The sequence below is a fragment of the Adiantum capillus-veneris genome, chromosome 17, assembly GCF_014529385.1.
Source record: "Adiantum capillus-veneris isolate H3 chromosome 17, ASM1452938v2, whole genome shotgun sequence".
Taxonomy (NCBI): domain Eukaryota; kingdom Viridiplantae; phylum Streptophyta; class Polypodiopsida; order Polypodiales; family Pteridaceae; genus Adiantum; species Adiantum capillus-veneris.
Window position 1 is genome coordinate 154,394,668 of NC_140947.1, and position 26,452 is coordinate 154,421,119.

The window sequence follows — 26,452 nt, forward strand, 5'->3', positions numbered from 1 at the left end:
TCGGAATCCAGAAAAAGTGTCAAATTTAATTGATTGTCCACCTTCTTTAAATTCTCGAACTTTCTTGCTTTTATCCTCCAAAGAGTCATACTCGTTGGCTTTATAGAAATTCTTCTTCTTTGCATAAATCTGTGATCATCGGAGTTCGAACTATCTGAGAGGAGTCCTCTGTAGAACTGTCAAAAACTGGGCGAAACTTATACTTCTTTGCCTTTTTCTTGCCCTTTCCAAATCTTTGCTTTTTGCTTCACTTTTTCCCTTTCCTGTCTTCTTCGCTCAAGTCAGAAGAGCTAGAAGAACTGTCAAAAGAAGAAGAAGAAGAAGAAGAACTGATATTCCTTCAAACCGCACATGTTTCTTCTGTTTTCGTGCCAAGGCAAAAGTAGATTGACAACCCAAAATACCCGGGAAGTCAGTTCCTTTCTTTTGCTTTTTGTCGTGCTTTTTGGCTTTGTTGGTTGCGTCAAAAAGCTGGGTAATCCGTGTATCAACCACCTCTTCCAATTCTTGCTCTGTAAACATCCTCGAAGTAGGAGGTTTCTTGAGTTCCGGTTTGAGGGGTGATTCTATGGCCTTCCGCCACTAAGAGTGCACTTCGTCGAAGGATGTCTGAGTCAAAAGTTTTGCAGATTTCGGATCCTTCGCAAGATTGATCATCATCTTTGTCGCATCATCAACCAATTGTCGACGCTCCATCTCTTCAATCTCCGCTTGAGTAGGCCGAGGCGAGCCGTACTCCTCGTGAGAATCTTCTTCGAGATCTCTTCTTGCATCCCCAGATGCAGAGGTGGGGATGCAAAGGAAGTCGATTGATCTCTGTTTGAATCCGTAAGTGTCACGACAAAAAGAATCGGATTTCCCGGTAGAAAAGAAATCGGCCGCGCTTTGATATCACCGTAACAAACTTGGACACTCCAAGTCAAGATTCTACTGTGACACAGCAGAGATTCACTTCAAAACAGTTCACAATTCACAATTGATTCGACAGAGTTATGTGCCTAGAGATATTGGCCCCAAAGACTAGCGCCTCTTTCGGTATTTCTTTTTGTGCTAATCTGAGTTCAAAGTAAAAGGGAGTGGGAGGGTTCTCACTCTCAGACTTTGCGTCCAGATGCTCTGAGTTGTGAGAGCCCAAAACACTTATTTAAAGGTTTACAAAGGATGCCCAAAAGCAGAGCTCCAAAAGCTGCCAAGCTTTTAAAAGATTTTAAAAATAAAGCAATGCCCAAAAGGTTCTAATTTTTAGCCTTGCGAGGATCTTCTTAAGCAAATTCCGTACAGCTGCCGCAAATCACGGAGATCCGTACGCTCAGCCAGTCAGCGGAAACTCCGCCGCAAATCCTGAAATCTGCCACGTCAGCCTATACCCACGTTTCACGGGCCTGCCAACCGGGGTGTGTGTATCTGCTGCGTAGCAGAAAATGATAACATAGTGATCATTTCATTAAGAACAAGTTCCTAATGAGCATAGAGAGAGTACTTGGTTGGAGAAAGCAACATAGAAATTACACCTAGCTAGTTTGGCATAGAAAATACTTAAAGTAGAACACTTGAGGACCGGATTTACATGGAGCCGGTCCCCCCTCCAAAAAGGCTTTTGTATTATAGCTTCTCCCATCAAGGGAGACTTTTGTACAATACAATCTTTGTGTTCCTTGACAAAACTCGTTGGTGCAATGAAGATGGAAGCTTCATGGACCAAATTATGCTTGAAAAAAACACATAGTGGACCTAGCCTCAGTCCCAAGACCTCACACACCTTCAAAGATATTGAAGCTTGGCTCTTGGTTGGATTTGCATTCCATAGCCAAGAGTTGTTGGTGTAGGCCTCTACTTCTCAATGCTTGGAGAAGGCGACGGAGTTCTTGCTCAACACATGAGTTGTGTGTGTGTGTGTGTAGCAACTGAGTGAGTTAGACTCAAAAATGCCAACTCTCTCTCTTCTTGGTCGACCCCTCTTCCCATTTTCTCTTGCTGGCTTCCCATTGGCTCCTGCAAAGCTTAGCCAATAGCAAGAGGCATAGTTGAAAGTCTTGTGAAAAGTGTCCTCTTTTCCCCTTTTGTGAGAGCTTTACATAGTTAAAATAATTTATTTAAACTCTCATTGGACCTTTTAGTCTTCTGGCCAATAGGAATCAAGCAAGCCATTGGGCTGCTTGATGCTCATTGGACACCTTGGTAGACTGTCCAATAGTCTTCTAGGGAGCTTAATTTCTATTGGTTCTTTTATCAAGCATTTTTAAATTGATTAGACTAATTTTACTCTAGCCTAATTCTCATTGGTCCACCTCTATGGCCATCCGATAGGATTTGAGGGAAGATTGGGGGCAACTGGGCTAGGAGCCTGCCATATGTCCATTATTCCCTTTGTGTAAAGGTAGAGCTTGGGAGTGTATGTGTGTGTGTATGTGTGTGTGTGTGTGTTTCTCTCTCTTCTCCTACCTTTAGGACTTGCCCCCTCCTTCCTAGGGATGTGGGAAGACTTTTGTCTTCCCATAACCATCCAATTTCCCACTTTTGGCCATTGGACTTTTTAATTAATTTCGGGAACCTTAACCTATGGAAGTCTTAATGCAGCTTAACCTTAGGTCTTTTAAGCTCCATTGATGCACATTGCTCTTTTGCAGACTCTCCCCTTTGGATCCCTGCTGAGACCGGTCTGGCAGCCTCACCAGTATTCTAGCTTTTACTCCCTGGTACCTCCTTATATTAAATGATCAGTTTAACATGAAAAATCATTTGGGAGAATTAGATGTTAGTTTTTATGACAGGGTAGGAGAGAGAGAGAGAGAAACCCTAAAAATAGCAAAAAGACACAAGCGAACCCTACTATACAGCAAGAAACAATTTTGAAACCCTAAAAAAAAAATCAAAAAACGGTGGTGAATCCTAAAAAACAGGAAAAAAGCAGTTTCAAAACCCTAAAAAACAGCAAAACCCATAATAAGGGTGTCTAAAGCTGGGGTTTCAGGACAACACGCAAGCCACAATGGATAGGGTAAAAAAGGACTGACCCTAAGAACCATAAGAGAGGATAAAATAATGTAGCACAAATCGCAATCAAGACACACAAATACCTACACTTGGAAGAAGGAACTAAGTAATGACTAATTTACATAGTATTTGTGAAGTAAAAGGAAAACACAACAGCTTAAATATAATTAAAACAAAGGAGATGGGAAATTAAATGAGAGAAGATTACTAAGCTGAAATTCATTTTACTTTTCACAACAATCAGCTCTAAATCAAGGACGAGAGACAATGCAAAGACTTCTTCAAACCCTTACCGTAGCACAAACATAAGACAAAACGGAAATTTTCTAAATCCAAAAGTAAGCGGCAACAAATGGAAATGAGATTCGACAACGTGAGGACCTAGGAAGCAATGCACAACCAACTTAAATACAGTCGTCAATGCTTGGGAATTTTCGAACAAATCTACTAAAAGTACAAAACGGCAAAGAGAGTTCAGTTACTAAAGATTAAAGTCACTAAGCTACAAAATAAGTTGTTTTTAAGTTCCCCTGCTCGTAGTAAACTATGACATAAGATAACAAGACTGAACAAGGAAAGCAAATTTACTAGGATAAAAGCCGAGAGAAAAAATAGCACACCTTTAACACATAATGGATCATGTGATCCCAAACATGGGTCATGTCTTCCCAATTCTGCACAATCCCATTGGTAATAGGATGAGTCACCTCCAGCTGATGCCGTAATTTTGCACAAGCCTCTCCCACTACAATGTCCTGAATGAAATTCAACATGGTACATCAAAAGTTAGCCTGATCCACAAATGCATGAAGAAACAACATCTGATGGCTGTCCATAAATTAGGAACTTTTTGGTTAAAATTTATTTTTTGTCTTCTCAGGATTGCATACTTTAATGATCTAGCATCACAAATCATACTCAATGGTGAACACCAAAACCAAATGCTTGAGTATGTTATGTGCTACTATGACATCACAACTGTGTCTCAGATGCATAAAATCTCCCGTTCAGCCACCTGGTGAGCCATGCTTGTCCCTTAAGCATGTCAAGGATTCTCAAGGCCACTCTTCCCAAAGCGATTTAGGTAGTAAAAAGATCACGAGTCTATCTTTATAATATGCAAACCTCCAATAGAAAATATTTATAATGTATAAGTAAAAGAAGAACAGAGCAAAGACATACATCAAGCTTTTGTTCACTGATTGCCTCTTCAAAACGTAATGTCGGCCTCCCGACCATACAAGGAAACACTGCAGCAGGAAAATTTTCACCAGCGAATCCACATTTCACATACTGGATCAAACATTGGCAAGTTAGCTTTCTTAATTCATTAAAGCAATGAGATTTACACATGATTCAAGATTGAGGAGGCACTATCACAGCTTCTCTCAATACAAAGAGCATTTACAAGATAACAACGGTCAAATGCTAGCCAATCATCCTATTGCTCTGAGCAAACCAACAAAATACCCTCTTGCATCTTAACGTGTAGAAGTTATTTTTCAAAAAGAGATCACCCATGATTCAAGACTGAGAAAGTATGATTACAACTTCTTTCAATACGAAGAGCTTTTACAACATAAGAACCGTCAAAGGCTGTGCCTCTGCCATTCATCCTATCTTTTCTATGCAATCCAACAAGATAGTATCCTGCATCTTAATGTTTCTGTGCTTGCATCTCTCAGGTCTTATAAAGAGATCACGCATAATTCAAGACTGAGAAAGTTCGATTACAACTTCTTTCAATACAAAGAGCGTTTTACAACATAAGAACCTGTGCCATTCATCCTATTTTTTCTATGCAATCCAACAAGATAGTATCCTGCATCTTCATGTGTAATACTTCTCTTTCCAAACAAAGGGTATAGAGACTTGTGTCTCAGATTTCTATAAAAGGCTTTAACAAAACAAGCTTTTTGAACTCAAAAACATGCTCTTAACACTCAGTGCTAAACAAAAAAAGTTCGAGAGAATTCTAATGGGAATGGTAACAATAGAAAGAACCCTCAAAATTCTTCTTCTCAATCTCATTGTCCATCTACATCTCAATCTTAGAGCGACAAAGGACCATGATAAAGAAAAATCTGATAAACCTAAACTCACACCGGATGAGAAATTGCTCAAGGAATCGTAGGTGGTCAATTAAGTAGAGAAGAACAGGCATTGTATGCAAAGGAACATAGGTGTTTTCGTTGTCACGTAGTAGGAACCCATTACTGCGTCAACTTGTGACTCTACTCCTCAGGTGAGTGCTATGAGTGTGGTAGAGCCACATGAGAAAGGATTGTCCTAAGGAAGAATCTAAAAAGGAACCCACTACTGCGTCAACTTGTGACTCTACTCCTCAGGTGAGTGCTATGAGTGTGGTAGAGCAAGAAGATAACCAAAAGGGGACTTTCATAGACGATGAACTCATAATATGCTATGGACATGTTAATGGTCAATATATATGTATATATATACACATATACATAGACATATATATATATATATACACATATACATGTATGTGTATACACACACACACATATATATGTGTGTGTGTGTGTGTGTGTATACACATATATATGTGTACATACATAGATATAGATATAGTCTCTTGGGATAGTTTCCTACGATGTTAAAATTCTCTTCTTCTTCTTCTTCTTCTCTCTCTCTCTCTCTCTCTCTCTCTCTCTCTCTCTCTCTCTCTCTCTCTCTCTCTCTCTCTTACCTAATGTTAAATATCGGCCTGGTTGACAACGTATAGGTGGGGGTGACGGGCAAACCCGGTCGCACCGTTTTTTGGGGAGGTAGCATCTTGTTTAGAGGTATATACAGGAGGCTGCTATCTTGTAGCAAGCGCACGCATGTAGCGTAGAGGTAAGGATTGTACTTCCAACTCCAGATGTCTCGGGTTCGACAGTACGCTTGTGGAAAGTGTGTTTGACTTTTTAGTCAAATTCTTTCAACCGGTTGCAGTTGACTGGCAAATCAGCTTTAGCTGCTTTGCCACGAGGTCAACCAGGCCGATATTTGACTAAAACACTCTCTCCCCTCTCCCCATAGTCTCTCTCTCTCTCTCTCTCTCTCTCTCTCTCTCTCTCTCTCTCTCTCATATGCTAGAGAGAGAGAGAGAGAGAGAGAGAGAAGGCGGGGGGGAGGGGACCCAAATCCTGTATTTAGACTAGAAGTAGCTCGCTATGGCAACCCAAACGCACCTTTGTTTGTTCCCACAGCTTTCCTTGAGGCCGAGGATTTCTCTCCCGAATGGTGGCGACTCATCCATACCTGCCCCTCCTTCCATGACTATGGTGACTCATCCATACCTGCCCCGCCTTCTGTGACACACACACATACACACATACATACATACATACATCCATACACACACACACACACACACACATATATATGTCATAGTTGCCAGGAACGGGGAACGCGGAACGGCAATTGCCACAAAATGCCATTCCCTGTTACGGGTACTCACGTTTGAAACATGGAAAGGGGATTCATAACGGGAACTTAGAATGAGAACGAGGGGGGGGGGGGGGGGGGGGGGGAGAGAGAGAGAGAGAGAGAGAGGCCTAACAGCTCGCTCCAAGAGGGAGCTATTGAGGGCGCCTTTTTTTATTTTTGCTCAATTGAACAAAAATGTAGAAAAAACTCTCTCAAAAGCTCCCTCAAAAAGCTCTCTTCATTCCCATCCACAATTCCTTTTACTAACGGGAAGGGAGAGCCTTCCTTGACTTAATGAGAGAATGCGCAATGACCAAAACAAGAGTGTACCTTAGAGAAAAAGTCACCTCCCAAAACCAATCCGTAACCGGCTATGAGTAACTGCAAACAAAATCAACTAGCCTTGCTAAATTGATATCGTCAAGGCATAATCAAATGTCAATGTCAACTCAAACTTCAAAAATCACCGTCCAATCATGAAATTCACCAATGCTTGAAAGCCCATCATAGAAGACCATGTCCAATTCGTTGAAGATAAACCGTCAATTTGTATACAACAAAAAGTTTTTGCTAGGTATGTGAAACTGGCCCGTAGGGCGGTAGACTGTAGCGCAGATAATGTGTCGTGCTCTCTACAGTGGGTGGTCCTCTGTGCAATGTGCGTGACAATCTCACTCAAACAGACTGAAAAGAAAGGAAACAATAGACATCAACAGAGGTCACAAAGGCACAACAACAGACCAGAACATATGACTCGACTATCTCAAAGAACTGATACAGACTCTGGCGTGGCAGCACACTCAGCTCCAGCCCAAGACTCACAGGTACAATGGGGGTGTCGAGGCTCAGATGTGCCAGGATGGTGAAGACGTGCTCTGTGTATAGACTCACTCTAGACGACTACGTGAAAGATGATCCTAATGACCCAAAACGACTACTCATATGTACAACCATAAAGAGCCACCAACGGCTCATAAATGTCCAGTCAGCTAAGTCTATCTCCAAACTGAGTGGTGGTGGTGACCTGGCCACAGTGTCCACTAGACCACCGTCGGTACCCTGCCACGTGTCACTTCCCAGCCGAGAGGGTCCGTCCAGTGTGAACCAGACCAATTGTAACCAACTGTCCAACTGTCTCTGTCTGTCATGTGAAGTGACACTGTAGCCCTGCTACATAGACGTTAGCATTCACCCGATTCTTTAACACTTGACTTTACGACACAAAGCAATGACTTAAAAGGAACCTGTAACTGGGAATGGGATTACACTTCAAAACAAAAGCACGGCCAGGAAGCTAGAATGCTTCCAAGCAGACAGCGACACATGTAGGCCCCAAAGGTTGGCGCCCCTTTCGGTATTTCTTTATTCTTTAACAGAGGGAATAAAACCTGTGATTTCCTACAAGCTGTCCCGCATAATCCGGGCTAAATTCCATCTGTTCTGGCCCGATTTCGGCAACATAACAATACTAGGACGCTTCACAGTCAGTATCCCCACGTAGTAGATGACTTCCCCGACGCATACGGACACTTTGCAAAACCTAGCGAGAATCTGCAGCATGCTGAATTCTCTGTTTTCTGCCCCAAAAATGCACCAGATCACCTCTACAGCGGTCCCTTCGCGTCCCCGAACCTCCTGGGGGTATTAAAGACCGTTTAGGGCCGAAACCGTAAACCTGCAAAAATATACAGCAGCCTGTAATTCACTGTTTCGGGCTCCGTTTCGCGTGTCGGTCGCATCCGTAGCAAGTCCTCGAGCTCCCACACCTGTAGGGCTACTTGCCCTTTGAATCGGACGAGATTTCGCACGTGAAACCTCTCCGAATTCACCTGTACCTGCGGGGGATTAGCCTCTAGCTAATCCAGTACATGTGCAAGAGGCTCTTGCCTCGGCAATCGCGCATGAACCCACACAACTGTACATTGGTCAAATGAGAAGCCCACTTGAGGGGCATAACATAACTACTCGTAGGGGAGAGAGAGAGAGAGCAGTGCGTAGCGTGCAGGGCATCACTCCTGGCACCGCATTGTACATAAGAGGGAAAGGAAGCACTCCGTAGCTCTTGCATCTGTTGCAATCCGCCTGTATGTTGAAAAATGCGCCCCCTTTCTCTTGTAGCCTCACCCAAGCTCTCCTAGAGTGGCAAAAATGCTCACAGAGTGACACCTCGCCCAGTTTCCGACTTTGGCCAACTTGGCTAAAAATATCTCAGTTGGTGCGTCACTTGACTTGGCAACAGAGCAATAAAATGTTCCCCTTGTCATTCCAGAGCTAATGACGCGAACATATTTTTAAGTCCAAAATAGCAATTCCCTAAATTTTAGGAGATGCTTCCATGGAACTCACACTGGTCATCTGACCATCAATCACCACTAGAACCACATCGAAAAATGAATGTCGGCCAGCTATCAGGTGATTTACACTCATAGCCCCACTGTGGCTAACCTTAGTCCATTTGCCCAACTTCAGTGCTCATTGGCCGTCCGGCCTAGACTCTCACTGTCCGCCTCACACCATGTAACTCGGGCATTGGCATTTGCAGAGGGGTGCTTTAAAACAAGTCAAATAAAATTCCCCCAAAAAGAAATCAACAAGTAAAGTTGCCACAGACTCGTGACGTACCCCCCTCTTGAAATCGCGAACGTCCTCGTTTGCATGAATATCAATCCATTAGTGTGTACAGCACTTCATGGACGCCATATCACGACTGTCAACCTTTTCGTGTGCACACACCTGGTCAACATGGTACGAGACATACATGCTCGTAGTTAACACCTCTTGTGTATTTAACACTTGTTAACTCATGTATGTCTACCTGTGAGACTGTTCCATTGACATAGTGGATAGCTTTCACAATGTGCCACTGGCTTTAATAGAGTCCATAACTTTTAGTACACTTCCAATGCTTTCAAGCATAATAAACCAACAGTTTAAAAATGTGTCAACATGTACTCATTAGAAGCAATTGTTGTACTCTTGACAACTGACAAGACATACTTACTTCTATAGCACTAAACAAACTTTTGGACAAAACTTTTATTCCCCAAGGGCAATTGCCAAGCAGGATACACTTCTATTGCACTAAATCCATAGATACATGAGAAGTGCTAGCTCCTGGATCACCCCCCTCTAGTGCAGGTCTCTTTCCTTTTGACCTTTGCTCTTCTTGAGTTGGAGAATACGTAGGTGGTAAACCAAAGGCTTCAAGGTATAGCTGCAATACATTGGTGACTAACAGTTCGCTCTCTTCCATCCACTTTGCATCCATAGGTGGATAGTTCTTGAACTTCACCAAATATCGCCTTGTAAGCTTGCCTTTGACTTTTCTTTCCTTGTGTGCCATGATCTATTCTGGGACCAAAATTTCATCAAGCTCTTCAACTTCCAGTTGCTCTTCAACTGGCATATCCTCTGGCACATCACCAACAAATGGTCTAAGAAGACTCACGTGAAAAGCATTGTGAATCTTCCAGTTCTCAGGCAATTTCAGCCTATAACTGACGTCACTGATCTTCTCTGTTACTTGAAAAGGCCCATAGTAACGCATACTACGCTTTGTAAAGAGACTTTCTTTACCTTTTCGCTTCTTTAAGCGTGCCTTTTCAAACCGCAACAGTACCCAATCACCAAGTGAAAACAACAATTCACGACGGTGGAGATCGACAGCGTTCGTTTGCTTTGCCTGAGTCTTTTCAAGGGCATGCTTTATCTTCGGGTACATTTCATCCATATTCTGTACATATTGATCTGCCTGAAAAAAAATTTCCTTGGTATACAAAATGGGAGGATCTTTGATATGACCTTCGACAATTTCAAAAGGTGCTTTGCCCGTTGAAGAATGCACTGTATTATTGTACGCATACTCAACCAACGGCAAATACTGCTCCCACTTCGCCTTGTGCTCTGACACATGTAAGCAGATCCAAGACAGTAGAATTTGCCTCTTCTGACTGCCCATCTGTCTGTGGATGAAACGACGATGAGAACTTAAGTGTAGTGCCCATATCTCAAATATGCCTCTCCAGAATAGACTTGTCATCCGTGGGTCACGGCTGACAATCAATTGTGCCATACCATGGTACTTAAAGATATTATACATAAAGAGACGTGCCATCTGATCTGGTTTTATCTTCTTCCTAACAGGAATGAAATGAGCTTGCTTGCTGAATCTGCCAATAATGGTCCAGATTCCATCATTCCCAGTTTGTGTTCTTGGAAGATCAAAGATAAAATCCATAGCTATACTTTCCCATGGTTTATCTAGAATCGGCAATGGCTGTAACAGCCCTGGTGCCTTTTGCCTGTCAAACTTGACCTTTTGGCAAATCACGCATGCTCGCACAAAGGCATCCACGTCTCTCCTCAAGGTAGGCCAATAAAGAATGTCTAACCGCTTTCACTATAGCATCTATACCACGATGACCTGCATACGGTGGGACATGACTCTCTATCATGACCTTATGTCGCAATGGCCTAGTGACACAAAGTTTGCCATGCATCATCATAAAACCATCTCTGAGGAGGTAGTGCTCATGACGTTGTCCTTCCTGTAACTGTTTGAAGATCCTTGCAAAATCTTCGTCACTCGCATGTTCCTTCATGTCATCAAGCTCATGATGATAAGGAATTGACACAGCTGAAATTTGTGGCTTTCTTGATAACGCATCAGCCACAACATTCTTCTTGCCTTCCACATGCACAATCTGGAAGTGAAACATGGAAAGAATATTTGCCCATCGCATATGCTTTTCCGATAGCTTTGACTATGTCAGAAAGTATAGCAAGGTTTGATGATCCGTTTGGACAACAAAATCGGCACCTAGTAGGTAGTGTTTCCAACTTAAGAGCGCATGAATCACAGCCTGTAACTCTTTTTCATAGACCTACATGGTCATCTCTGGCCCTTGCAAGATTCTGCTCTCATAGGCTACTACCCTGCCATCTTGCATTAGCACTGCACCAATGCTACTGCCACAAGCATCACACTCGACCACAAATGACTTCCTGAGATTTGGCAAAACAATGACTGGATCTAAAGTCATCTTTTCCTTTAAGAGATTAAAAGCTGAAATCTCTTTTTGGGTCCATCTGAAAGTGACCTCTTTCTTTTGCAAAGCATGTAAAGGTGAAGCAATCTCTGCAAAGTCGCGAATGAATCTTCTGTAGTAAGAACATAGCCCTAAAAAGCTACGGACATCGTGCACACTCCTTAAAGCTGGCCATGTCTTGATTGCTTCCACCTTCACACGATCCATTCGGACGCCATTTTTTGACACAATGTGTCCAAGAAAGTGGATCTCTTCCAAGAAGAACTCGCTTTTCTTGCCATTGATGAGCAATCTGTTCCTGCGCAACTCTTCAAACACAATGGTCAAGTGATGCCTATGCTCCTCTTCATTCTTCGAGTAGACTATCATGTCATCAAAGAATGTGCCAACAAAGTTCTGATATGGACGGAAGATCGTATCCATCATCCTATTGAACGTAGCAAGAGCATTCATAAGACCAAATGGCATCACTAAAAACTCGTAGCGACCAAATGTCGTTCTAAACGCAGTCTTGTGCACATCCTCAAGCCTAATCCGAATTTGATGGTACCCACTTTTAAGGTCGATCCTGCTGAAAATCGCTACACCCTCTAGGCGATCAAGAATATCATCAATCCTTGGAATAGGAAACCTATTCTTGATGGTATTCTTATTCGACGCACGGTAGTCCATACACATGCACCACGAGCCATCCTTTTTTTGTACTAGGAGAACTGGAGAGCAATAGGTTGACGAGCTAGGCTGAATCAGTCCTTTCTCTAAGAGCTCTTCCACTTGGCTCATAATCTCTTTCCGCTGCGCCTCACTAACCCCATACGGTGACCCATTTGGTGGGCTACAACCTGGCACCAAATCAATCGCATGATCCTCACGCCTCTCCGACGGTAATTGAGACGGTAATGAATCAGAAAAGCAGCCATTAAACTTTTGCAAAAATGCTAACCTCTCTTTATCTAGCACAGATAAATTTGATTGACAACTATCTGAAACATCACGTGCAAAAATCAAGTACGCAGAAAGATGATTCTTTATAACAGAAGTGATAGCAGAAGCAGATACAATAGGGACTGACTCTCCTTTTAGCTTTACATCCAAGATGTGAGTTTTGCCCCTATGCTGTACAGTGATCTTTTTGTTGTAGGCATCCAAGACTCCATGCACTCGGAACATCCACGGGATCCCCAACAAGACATCACATCCTAACAGCGGCATGATGTAGAACTCTTCTGTGTCCACATACGACTAAATATGCAGACGCAGTTTTCCAATGATGGGAGTAACACACTCTGAGTGGCCAGGACATGCCAATCCTGCCTCTGCGGTATACCCCATCCCTTTAGCTTTGATGCCCAGCTTCATAGCTAATTCTAGCGTGATAAAGTTCGCTTTGGCACCTCGATCAAAGAGGATAAGTGCCATCTGGTCTCTAACTTTACCCCACGCTTTGGACATGCAAATCCTGCCTCTACGGTATACCCCATCTCTTCAGCTCTGATGCCCAGCTTCATAGCTAATTCTGGGGTGATAAAGTTCGCTTTGACACCTCGATCAAAGAAGATAAGTGCCATCTGGTCTCTAACTTTACCCTAGTACACATGTTGGGCATTTGTCGCCCAACATGTCTGGCACTAAACCTGCCGAGGGCATAGGCTTCTTTCCTTCCCTGTCCTCTTTGCCATCAGAGTCAACTGGCCTTTTCTTTTGTGGACAGTTGGTTGCAAAATGACCAATCTGCTCGCATATAAAGCACTTGTTTTCAGTCATCAAGACCTTCTTTTCCTCGGGCATCTTCCGCATAAAAGGCTTCCTTTTCTGCTTCTTTGCCTGCGCTCTAGAAGTCTCGGCTGAACCTTTGCCTTTATTGAGCCTCGTTGGCCCCTGGGACGCTTCAAGAGCCGCTCTAGTAAAGGGCTGCTTTGCTGAATTTTTCTTTTGCTGCCCTCCTTTCTCGTTGCTCGGAAACCCATTGTCTTCTCCTTTCAACAAGGCAAGACCAGTGTTAGCAACTTCCATAAGCTGAGCGAGGGTAGCCACTCTGTTCTTGGTACAGTAATCGCGAAGCCCTCTAGGCAACCCACAACAGTAATTCTCAATCTGCTCTGTCAATGGCACAAATCTAGGAGGTCACTGAGAGTAGCGCTTTACAAAACCTCCTATTGTACTCCAGCAAGCTCTTGCATGTAGTCAAAGTAAGTTGGTGCCAATCTGTCATGACGTCGGCTTCAAATTCATCTGACAGCCAAGCAGATGCAAACATTTACTTGAAGTAAACCCAAGAGGGGGGTGCCTATCCTTGCATTAACAATGTCGTTCACCATGTGAGCGCATTGTCCTTTAAGAAAGTGGCAACTTTCCTTACTTTAGAGGCCTTCATAAAATTCCCTCCTGCATAAGCTGTATCAAATTGCTAGAGGAATGTAAGAGCCTTTGCTTTATCCTCGAAGCCACTAAAGGTGTGGAACTTCACAACTGCACCTCCTTCTTTGTATAGTTTTGGCTTCTCTATTGGCCCCAAATTGTCATAGGGAACTATTTGCAGCATGGACACTGTAGTAGGGACCATCTGTGCCCCTTGGTCATTGAGATTCTGCATCAAAGGTGCCATATCTGGCTGCTGTCCAGAAAAACCAGCCATGCCAAAATTGACCTATGGCACCCCAAACTGGCCTTGATTGCTTTGAAAGCCTTGTTGCATGCCAATGTTACCATGCATGGGGTTTGGCGTCATGCCATGCATACCCCCAAACACTGTTCCAGGCACATAACTATTGGTTTCCAGGCACATAACCAGCCGTACTTTGGAACACGGATCCACCCCCGAAATACCCAGGATGTACCGTGGGTGGTGGAAAAACCTGATGCACTGCCTGGAGACTGGTTCCCTGTCCATTTAATGCAACATTTTGACCCTAAAAGGTGGCGGTCTGAACTACCAAAACCTGTGGAGTAGGGATCCTCGCCACCTGTTCATGGACAGAAGGGACCTATCTAGGAGTCTGATGTGACTCCGCAACATGTGAATGCTCCCCGTCCTGCAGAGACGCATGGGGGACCTGGGCTTGGGCCTCAACGGGCTTTGTACGCTGAGGGCGTTCCTTTGCCTGCTGTGACTTTGACGGTGCTTGCAAATAATCCATAAACCTGGGATTCTGCACCAACTGAGTGAAGACATTCACAGCAGCAACTAATTGTGTCTTAAACGCATCCTCTTCAAAGTGCCCAGTTGTGAACCCTTGAACCTGTTCTCGATGTGCATTCACATGAACAAAAAGCGTAGACAGTGGCAATCGTGAACTCTCGCCAACTTCATGCTGTAAAGGAATAGCCCGTCTACCCTGGGAAGAGGAACCCTCTTCTCTAGCATCGTTTGTCCTGTCAGCCATAGTGTAATTCCAAGTTCCTGTGCTTTGTGTCTTCGCTGAAAACCAACCAAGGCTCACTTCTTGAAGAAAAAGTGATCTTGTCCCGGCAACAGAACCATGGAACCGGCCCGTAGGGCAGTAGACGTCAGCTTTTACCCAATTCTTTACCACTTGACTTTACAACACAAAGCAATGACTTCAAAGGAACCTGTAACTAGGAATGGGATTACACTTCAAAACAAAAGCACGGCCAGGAAGCTAGAATGCTTCCAAGCAGACAGAGACACCTGTAGGCCCCAAAGGTTGGCGCCCCTTTCGGTATTTCTTTATTCTTTAACAGAGGGAATAAAACTTGTGATTTCCTACAAGCTGTCCCGCATAATCCGGGCTGAATTCCATCTGTTCTGGCCCAATTTCGGTAGCATAACTGTACTAGGACGCTCCACAATCAGTATCCCCACGCAGTAGATGACTTCCCCGACGCATATGGACACTTTGCAAAACCTGGCAAGAATCTGCAGCACGCTGAATTCTCTGTTTTCAGCCCCGAAAATGCACCAGATCACCTCTACAGCGGTCCCTTCGCGTCCCCGAACCTCCTGGGGGTATTAGGGACCGTTTATGGCTGAAACCGTAAGCCTGCAAAAATATACGGCAGGCTGTAATTCCCTGTTGCGGGCTCCGTTTCGCGTGCCGGTCGCACCTCAACAAGTCCTCGAGCTCCCGCACCTGTAGGGCTACTTGCCCTTTAAATCGGACGAGATTTCACACGTGAAACCTCTCCAAATTCACCTATACCTACGGGGGATTAGCAGCTAATCCAGTACCTGCGCAAGAGGCTCTTGCCTCGGCAATCGCGCATGAACCCACACAACTGTACATTGGTCAAATGAGAAGCGCACTTGAGGGGCATAACATAACTGCTCATAGGGGAGAGAGAGAGCAGTGTGTAGCGTGCAGGGCATCACTCCTGGCACCGCACTGTACATAAGAGGGAACGGAAGCACTCCCTAGCTCTTGCACCTGTTGCAATCTGCCTGTATGCTGAAAAATGCGTCCCCTTTCTCTTGTAGGCTCGCCCCAGCTCTCCCAGAGTGGCAGAAATGCTCACAGAGTGACACCTCGCCCAGTTTCCGACTATAGCCAACTTGGCTAAAAATATCTCAACTGGTGCGTCAATTGACTTGGCAACAGAGCATAAAATGTTCCCCTTGTCATTCCAGAGCTAATGATGCGAGCACATTTCCAGATCCAAAATAGCAGTTCCCTAAATTTTAGGAGATGCTTCCATGGCACTCACACTGGTCATCTGACCATCAATCACCACTGGAACCACGTCGAAAAATGCAATGTCGGCCAGCTATCAGGTGATTTACACTCGCAACCCCACCGTGGCTAACGTTAGTCCATTTGCCCAACTTCAATGCTCACTGGCCATCCGGCCTAGACTCTCACTGTCCGCCTCACACCATGTAACTCGGGCATTGGCATTTGCAGAGGGGTGCTTTAAAACAAGTCAAATAAAATTCCCCCAAAAAGAAATCAACAAGTAAAGTTGCCACAGACTCGTGATAGTATGATTGGCTTTGTTTGCTGTGAGTGAGAGAGCAAGAGAGTGCTAGAGAGAGAGAGAGAGAGAAGAGACGACACGATATGGGGTCCCAAACCCCCCTCCAAGGGCCCCCCTCTCTATTGCTAGAGAGGTATTTTCTTTAGTTGCACAAAGTCTCGTACAATGCTTCTAGATGTTGTGGTACTTGACGACGACTATGTCAACGATGACGATGTCAAGTACACAAAGTCTCGTACAATGCTTCTAGATGTTGTGGTACTTGACGACGACTATGTCAACGATGACTATTTTGGATTTCAGCCTTGACGATGTCAAGGCTGAAATCCAAAATGTTAAGATCCGAGGCTGTGGATCTGCTACTGTTGAGAGGCAAGGGCTGATCTGCTACCGCCGAGGCCTCCAATGGCTGAGAATGCAAAAATGTTGACTGTTGGTGGCTGAAAACAGAAAATGCTGGCTGGTTTGTGCTGAAACTGAAAACGCTATGCTGATCTGGGTGCTGGTGGAAAACCCGGCGAGGATCTGTAACTGGTGATACTGGTTATCGTGAGGCTAAGGGCTGAAAACTGAAACGCTGGTCTTCAATGCTGAAAACGCAGGTCTGCCTTCTGGAGAAAACGCTAGAGAGCCCGAGGTGTTGCCTTACTGCTGGGTGTCTACCTCCTTGTGACTCTGGCTCTTCTATCTTCAACTGGCGCCCTTGCCTTACTTATATATCCTCCAACAAGTGGGTCAAGCAGACATAATGATGGCTCCACGATTTGGTTGAAATGCATAAAGTCACTTATTAATAAAAATGACTTATAAGCGGTGGTTCATATGCTGTCGCGACACTGGGTCCATGCAATGGTACATGCTCACGCTGGGTACTGGCTATTGATGCTAATGATCTTCGGTTGTGCAATCGGAGGGTATGCAGCTATTCTAAGTTCCTCGACATGCACGGTCTGCGCACAAGCTCACAAGGGTGCCAAAACACTTCCTAGGCTACCTAAACCCTAGAAGTAGAAAGAGCTTGTCCACATGCACATAGGGTTAGATGTGCCTGTGACATTTCCCCCCTTTTCAAGGTGAGGTACTAGTACCGAGTTGTATGGAGTTCATAAAGTCTGCCACCAACTCCTGGGATCCGACGAAGTACTCTTCGTTGGCTGTAAGGTGCAGCAGAATGAATGTTGAACTTTACTCAAGATGAGTGCTCCGAATTGTGCTCGAGGGTTCCTTTTAGTTACGGAAGGGAGAGGCTTCCATTCTTTAATGAGAGAGTGTAATGGACACAAACAAAATGAATGGACACTGTGCGTGAAGGTGCCTGAGACTGAGAGATAGAGAAGAGAATACGACACCAGAGACGTTGTAAAACCCTCCTCCAAGGGTCCCACTCTCGATGGTGAGAGTGTCTACTATTGATTGCACAATCTGATACAAGGCTGATGCAATGAGTCAAAATGCTGTGATGTCGCGACGGTGTGGACGACGGGAACGAGACTATGGCTGAAAACTGAATGCTTGGGATGCTTCTTGTCGAGCTGTCCTTCCCTGCTTGGAATCGCTGGATCTGCTGGGCTTCTATCTGCTGAACTTGCTAATGCAAAACGCTAGCATGCTGAGGCGGAATCGTTGCTGAAAAACGCTATGTGGTTGGCTGTTTTGCTGCCAAAAACGCTAAGTTGCTGGTGTTAAAAATGCTGCTGATGCTGTTAGAAAACGCTGAGTTTGCTGGTTTTTCCCTGCTGAATTTTACTGCTGAAAAACGCTGCCAAGCTGCTGTTAAATCGCTGATCTTGCTGGGCTTCACAAGCGCTGAAGGGCTGAGGTTGCCAAGTTTGAAAACGCTGAAGGGCTGAAGTTTCCAAGGGCTGAAAACGCTGGCCTGAGGTGAGGGAAAACGCCAGGCTGAGGGTTGGTTCTCGTCTTGCTTGAGAAGGGTCTCCAGAGGCCTGCTGCACTGAGTTCCTCATGCTCTCCTTCTTCTTCTGCCAAATAGTACTAGCCCTAGGTTGCTTATATATTATCTTAGCAAAATTGCCCTACCTAGTTTCCAACAAAAGTCACTTAATAAATAAGTGAAAAATGTCAAAAATAGGGAAAATAGGTTTAATGCACTGGAAAATTCCCCTGATGGATTCTGATAGGAATGCTAATGATCATGCTGTGTGCAACTGGAGGATATGCATCTAATCTAAGTGTCTGGACATGCACGGTCTGCGAACAGACTCACAAAAGTGCCAGATCACTTCTTATTCTAGACTGACTTGACTGAATTGAACCCTGGTCATGCTGTAGCTTGTCCACGGACACATAGGTTTGGATGTGTCACGTGACACCGACCCGCTCTATTGCGTGGGTAGCGCAATCGCGATACTTGAACTTCATGAAAGTCTGCAATGCTTGCTTCTTTGGGCCGCGCCGAAACGGACACGGAAGGATATTATACGGCTCCAATGCTCGAACTTCGTCTATGATCTCGGGTTCACCTTCTTCAAGAATCTCCGTGGAGGAATATCCATGAAAACACTTCAAACACAAAACCATAAACATATCCGTTTTATATAGAGTGACTAGAAAAATACTATTCTCCCTAAATGGCTGTGCATGCAATGCAGATGAACAAAGTGACAGAATGTCAAACCGTTCACCAAACACATACAAAAAGTGAGATCGAAACTTGACTTTCCGACCTAAACCTATCAATTGTGGCAAATCACAACGGAAATACCAATGCTTGATGAACAATCGTGCTCGTGCTTTGTCTGTGAATATGGCATGCCAATGAATAAACATGAAAAATCGACTGAATTCCTTAAATCCGAACTCTTTATTTTCCTAGAGTGATCTGTATACATCCGTGCTCATCCGTGAGTGAATCATGTGCAACATGCAATACGGAATGCATGTGAAAAGGGAACACATAAAGACGGTGACGAAAATACAAGAGACCGTCACGAATGAGAAACTTGAACAATGCGTACTGACTAATCATGAAAAGACAAAACACTTCCTGAATGGGTTCTTTGGACCTCGACTCGAGAGCCAAGATCAGTAATGTGTGACTAATCGTATCTGCACATCCACATAGAACATTCGTAAACTCGACGCAGCCAAGCTTTTGGTCCCTTGCACCCACCTCACTTGAATAAAACACTCGAATACCTGACACACTCATAGGCATGAGAGCGATAGGGAGAAGGGGAATATTCACTTAAAACGAATATTCACTTAAAACATTGAGAACACGGAAATTATGCCCATATCACAACAACCAGGTTAGCCAATTTTATGTTCTTTTTATTTTTCCATGTTTTTGTGCAAAGCAAAGTGCTTTGACGATTTTACATGAAGCAAGGCTTCTCCCTTGTGCCAAGGAACTGCCCAATGACTTGTCATCAAGGGCCGTGGCACACAAGTTTGAAAAAACTGGCAAAATAAGGAATATCACCTCACAAAATTCCTATCAGTTTAGATTGTGCAAGGCATTTATGGTTTGGGCTCTCACGTTGAGGCCATCACTTTTGCCAAGGGCTTAAGATTATGTATGCACGACATGCTAGCTAGGTGGAATCACTTCTACCACCTCAGGAAACACGCTTCCGCTATAACACCAGACCCTTTGTCAAGGACAAGATACGTTCTTGAAAGGAAAAATTAGGAGAAAGGAAAAGACGAAATTTGAATAATTAAGGAGACACCTTAAAGACATGCTATTATTTTCTCAATGAGTAATTTTTCTTGTTTATGTATATAAATAAAGTCCATATATAAGGACTAAGTGTTTATTGTATAAGGCTACAAGCCAATGAGAAAATACAAAGACCTTTATAGATCTATTCGAGCAAGCTCGAGGCATTTTTATATCACCCGCTGCGGCAACAAGCTCACCAACTGGTGTTCTCAACTTATATTGAGCTTTGAGAAAAGGTGCATGCATGGAAACAGCAACACTTGGACACTCCAAGTCAAGAATCTACCGCGACACGATAGGAATTCACTTCAAAACAGTTCACAATTTGATTCGACACCGGCCCGGCGGAGTTCCGTGTCAAGAGGTATTGGCCTCAAAGACTTGCACCCCTTTCGGTATTTCTTTTTGTATTAAAATCTGTGCTCAAAGTACAAGGGAGTGATTGGGTCTCACTCTCAAACTCTGCATCCAGATGCTCTGAGAAGTGGGAACCCAAACCACTCTTATAAAGGTTTTACAAGGGATGCCAAAAGCAGAGCCCCAAAAACTGTCCCAAAAGCTGCCCAATAAAAGCATTCTCAAAATAAAGCAATCATCTCTCAAGCCTTCTTGAGTAAATAAAATAATGCCCCAAAAGCTGTTATTTTGCGTAGAATTCAGCCAGCATGCGTAGGGAAAAAGCAAGCCGTACTGCTGCCGTAAAAGGCGCCGCAAAACGCAGCATTCCGTACAGTCGTGCCACGTCAGCCCTAGCAGCGTGAAAGCCGAAAATCCTACCACGTCATCATTTCAGTTGGCCCTAGCCACGTCAGGTGTGTGTGTGTGTGTACAGTCTCCAACCCTAGGGATATGCCACGTCACTGGTTTGGGACATACCCCCCCTTGAAAGCATTGTAATTGCCCTCGATTACGCCTGCAAAACAGACAGAGGCCATAAACTGTCTTAGCAGACACTGACTGTTAGTACCGACGCACTAGGAACACACATCTAGCACATGTACCAATCAAGTCACATCACAGGACATCACTTGACATCACATGACAAATCACATTCAAAATTCATTCGGATCTCAAACCATGATTAATCGGCAACGTATTTAGCAATCGTATCTAGATCCACTCGGGACCTCACAAATGCCCGATTGACTAATCCTAATTGCAACCATGTCTATCGAGATCGTTCAAACCGAAATGCTGCAGTCATTTTGTCTATCGGATCCTGCACTTAAACAAGTCAAGAACAAATCAGTATCATATGATCGGAAATTCCATTTCATACAGTCATACAGCAGAATATTGTCAGCCCACAATATCCTTGAAACTCAAAGAGACATCAGTGACTTTAGTATCAAAAATCAAGGCAATCTGTTGACAAAAGAGTGGAGCGACTCCCCTCTTGTACATACCCACTGCACCAGATTCCGCCCAAGCTGAGTTCGAGGTTCCATTTAGAATAGACTATGCTAATCCAAATGCTTCAAGGTAAAGATTCACAATCTGAGGAGTATCTGCTAGGTGCTCCTCCTACATCCACTTCGCATCCAATGCGGGATAGTTCTTGAATGTAACCAAGAACCGCCTTATCGCTTTACCCTTAATCTTTCTGTCTTTATGTGCCAATATCTATTCTGGAACAATGATCTACTCGTTTTCTTCCACTTCGGGTTGCTCATCAGGCTCCCCATCTTCGGGCACATCGCCTTTAAAAGGCTTCAAGAAACTCACATGAGAAGCATTGTGAATTCTCCAAGTATTGGGCAGCTTCAGTCTAAAGGAGACATCATTTATCCTTTCGGATAATTGGAAAGGTCCGTAGTATCTCATACTAAGCTTTGAAGCCTCTCCTTTCCCTTTTTCTTTCTTAGGCGTGCCTTCTCAAAACGTAAGAGCACCCCATCGTTATCCTTCAGTTTCAAATCACGACAATGGCAATCTGTTGCCTTTTTCTGTCTTTCTTGAGATTTCTGCAAAGACTCCCGGACCTTGGCAAGAGCCGTATCCAAGTCCCGCGTGTACTCGTCGGTTTCAAAAATCTTAACTTTCGTGCTTAAGAAGGGTGGAACCTTCATAGCACCTTCAATAATCTCAAATGGCGCCTTCCCCGTCGAAGAGTGTATCGTGTTATTGTAGGAAAATTCCACCAAAGGTAAATATTTTTCCCATTGAGTCTTCTAATCCGAGATATAAGACTTCAATAAATCTAGTACCACTTAATTGGCAATCTCTGATTGCTCGTCAGTCTGCGGGTGGAACGATGACGATAACTGCAACCGCGTGCCAATGTTCTCCCAAATTGCCTTCCAAAACAAACTAGTGAATTTGGGTCCCGGTCGGACACAATCGTCTCAGGCATGCCACGTAATCTGAAGATTTGGGCCACAAACAGTCTCGCTAGTGATCCGGCTTGATTGTTTTCTTCACTGGAATAAAATGAGCTTGCTTGCTAAATCTGTATATAACAGTCCAGATACCATCGTGACCACTCTATGTTCTCGGGAGATCAAAAATGAAATCCATTGCAACACTTTCCCAGGGGCGGGTGGGTATGGGTAAAGGCTGTAACAATCCTTGTGCTTTATGCCTGTCAAACTTGACCTTCTAGCATACCAAGCAACTACGTATAAAATCGTCCACGTCCTTGAGTCTCGGCCAAAAGAAGTATCTCTCTACACCTTTCATGGTGGTAGTTATGCCGCGGTGACCATAAAAGGTGGACAGTGGCATTCGGTTAAAACCTTTTCCCTAAACGACTGTGTAACGCACAACATCATTGTAACAAACTGCTGACGGGTCAAAGCCTAAAGAATGGAGCCAACTTACAAATGTCCACCGAGAGGCCTAAACCCTAAGAAGAAAAAGTAGCAGAAGAAGAAGAAGTCCTACCAACTTATGGGGACCCCGTCCAATGGGGCCCCAAGTGACATAAAGAATTAAAAAAAGCAGGACCCGTACACACACGCAAACTGATGACGTGGCAGATTTCCGAAAATTGTGCTAGCATGATGACGTGGCAAGCTGTATGGATTTCCGCATTTTGCGTTGATTGCTGTACGAATTTCCGTGATTTACGCTGGCAGCTTTTTGGCTTTGCTTTTGGACCAGATGCTTTTGAGTTTGAAGGCTTTTCACTGTAAACTGCTTTTGGGGCCTAGGGCCTTTAAATATGTGGTAAGGGCTCATTCTCTGGCATGCTTCCTGGAGAAGGTGCAGAATCTCGAATATCGGCTTGTATTGTGTTGATGCAATATAAAGAAATACCGAAAGGGGCGCCAAGGTTTGGGGCCAATACTCTCTGGGGTGGAATTCCGCCACTCCGTGTCGCGTGTCGTCTCTCTCTCTCAGTTCAGTTGTTATTGAAGTGTTAAAAGTCTGTTCGGTCTGTTCTCTCTCTCAGTTCAGTTGTTATTGGGGCCAATACTCTCTGGGGTGGAATTCCGCCACTCCGTGTCGCGTGTCGTCTCTCTCTCTCAGTTCAGTTGTTAAAAGTCTGTTCGGTCTGTTCTTTTCGATTTGCATGTGGTGCCCGTCTTGTGACATCATTCTCCTCATCAAGTAGCCATCCCGAATGGAATATCCCACTACTACCTCCCCATTCCGTATCCCAGTGAAAATATCTGCAAAATCTATATCTATGGAATATTGATCGACCATATCCTCGAAGCTCCTATGGTGTATCGCGAAAATAGCCAGAACCAACGTCTTCCAGGACAAAGCATCCGCCACCAAACTCTTCTTTCCCTGCACATGGACAATCTGGAAGTGAAACTATGACAAGATGTTCGCCCACCGCATCTGCTTTTCCGATAGCTACTTCTGTGACAAGAAGTAGCGTAAACTCTAATGGTCTATGAAGACAGTAAAATCCGCTCCGAGTAGGTAATGTCGCCAAAAGCTCTTTCTCACAAATCTGTGCTGTCAATTCCGGCCTTGAAAACAATCGGCTTTCGTAGGCAATGACATGGCCTTCTTGCATTAAGACCGCACCTAGACTACGACCACAAGCATCACAATATACTTCAAATGACTTGTGCAAGTCAGGCAAAGTCAAAACTGGTCTTGTAGTCAATTTCTCTTTCAGTGTTTGAAAGGCAGTCACCTCCATGGATCCCCACGAGAAAGGGACTCTTTTCTATGTCAACATATGCAAAGGGGAAACAACTTCTGCAAACTTTCTAATGAACACCCTGTAGTACGAACAGAAGCCCAAGAAGCTTCTAACTTCATGGATATTCTTCAAATCGGCCCAATCACGGATAGTCACTATCTTGGCCGGGTCCATCTGCACTCCTGCTGAGACAATGTGTCCCAAAAAGTGTATCTCAGGTAGGAACAATTCACTTTTCTTCGCATTAATCACCAACTTGTGATCTCGTAATGCATGAAAGACCTATAGCAGATGTTCTCTATGTTCTGCCTCATCCTTGGAGAAAACAATGATGTCGTCAAAGAAAGTGCCAACAAATAGTGTGTACTCTCGAAAAATCCTATCCATCATCCGGTTAAATGTCATTGGAGCATTGGTTAGGCCAAAAGGCATCACCAAAAACTCAAATAACCAAAAAGTCGTCCGAAAAGCTGTCTTGTAGACATCTCCTCGCGTGATTCGAATGTGATGATATCCGCTCTTCAAGTCGATCCTGCTAAAACACGAGGATCCCTTTAGTCGGTCAAGAATATCATTGATCCTAGGAATCAGAATCTGTTCTTGATGGTGATTTTGTTGAGAGCTCTATAATGGATGCACATTCTCCAAGATCCGTCTTTCTTCAAAACCAACAACATTGGAGAGCAGTACGATGAAGTACTAGGCTGGACAAGACCCTTTTCCAAAAGGTCTTTCACTTGGTTCATAATTTCTTTGTTCTGGGCTCGGCTCACACGGTAAGGTGGCCGGTTCGATGGTGTGCTTTCAGGTATCAGATCAATGGTATGATCCTCAGGACGAGCGGGTGGTAACTCGCCTGGCAAGCCCTCTGAAAAAGCAATTGGCATGAGTGTGGAGAAAATCTTTGCGTTCTTTATCAAGTTCAAACATATTTGTACTATTCTCATCATTCAACTCTTTCAAAAAGATCGAGTAAACAAACAGACTAAATTTCATTAATTTTAAAATGGCCGAAGCCGATACAATAGGGACAGACTCGCCCTTAAGTTTCACATCAAGTACAATAGTTCGGACCTTCTCTGTAGTCAAAGTCGCTTTTCTCGCCCGATAGTCAACCACGGTATTGTTCTCATGGTACCAAGGAATTCCGAGGAGGACATCACAACCTTCCAAGGGCATTATGTAGAAGTCGTTGTGCCCCAAATACCCCTGCCAATGCAACCGAAGTTTGCCAATGAGAAGTGTAATGGCTACGTCCCTGCCGGGTGCCGCTAGAACTGCCTCTGCTAGTGGTCCCATCCGATCGGGTGTGATCTCGAGCCGCGCCGCCAATTTAGGTGAAATGAAGTTGGCCTTGGCTCCTCCATCAAAAAAAATCAGGGTTTCTTGGTCTTTCACTTTGCCCCAAGCTCGGCAAAGTTCTATACTCTCGTCAATCGTGCTTGGGTCAGTACCCATGCAATCTGGAACCAGTCCTGCTTTCATCTTGCCTTTTCGTCCACGTTCCTCAGTTGCTTTTGAACCCTCAGGCCTGGCTTCATCTTTGTCGTTATGTTCTTTCGGTGCCTTTATAGGGCACTTCGCGGAGATGTGCCCCGTTTCCCCGCATCCAAAGCACTTCCCCTCTTTGATGTAGAGAGAGCTCTCTCGAAGAGTGAGCTTGGGTCGTGCATCCTTTTCTTTCTTTTCTGGGTTGCCCTTCTTCTTTCTACTTTCATTGTTCGAAGTCTGTTCGGTCTTATGCATCATGATTTCATATGTGGGGTAGGTCAAACTGCCTTAAAAAATGGCAAAACCCCGTTTCGCATGACTCATCAGTTCCTGGATGGAATCTGACTTTTGTTCTAAGCAATGATCTCGGATCTCTGTAAGAAGTCCCAAGGTAAACCGCTCAATCTGTCCTTTGAACGAGATCTTCTAAATGAAGAGGCTGGTAGAAAAGAGCTCCAAAATCTCTCGCAATATGCATCCACTGAATCTTTCTTGGTCATCCGAAGATGGTTCCAAGCAGTTCGTATGTCGCATTCGTACTCATGAGTTAACCAAGAAGAAATAAAAAGCCTTTTAAATTTCAGCCATTTAACTAGCGCTTTCTTGTTCAATAGCAGCGTGGACCACCAAGTTCGAGCATTTCCCTTGAAGTAAAGAGGTAGCCCTTCGAATCTTGGAGTGCTCTGAGTAATGTCCTCCAGAGAAAGCTATGTCAAACTGTTGTATGAAGGCCAAAGCCTTTGAAGCATCTCAAAATCC

The 26,452-nt window shown here is 44.2% G+C and overlaps 1 protein-coding gene across 2 annotated transcripts in view; it reads right to left on the minus strand.

The window, feature by feature from the left end:
• ARP2 (actin related protein 2) overlaps positions 1-26,452 on the minus strand; it is a 184,693-nt gene that overhangs the window by 149,426 nt on the left and 8,815 nt on the right. Inside the window, exons 2-4 of one of the 2 annotated variants that reach the window (XM_086487660.1) lie at positions 6,763-6,813; positions 4,177-4,287; positions 3,615-3,749 (exon numbers count right to left, since the gene is read on the minus strand). In XM_086487660.1, coding sequence (XP_086343786.1) covers positions 3,615-3,749; positions 4,177-4,287; positions 6,763-6,813 — 297 coding nt within the window. The remainder of the gene's footprint in view (positions 1-3,614; positions 3,750-4,176; positions 4,288-6,762; positions 6,814-26,452) is intronic. The other variant, XM_086487662.1, reaches the window with a different exon arrangement.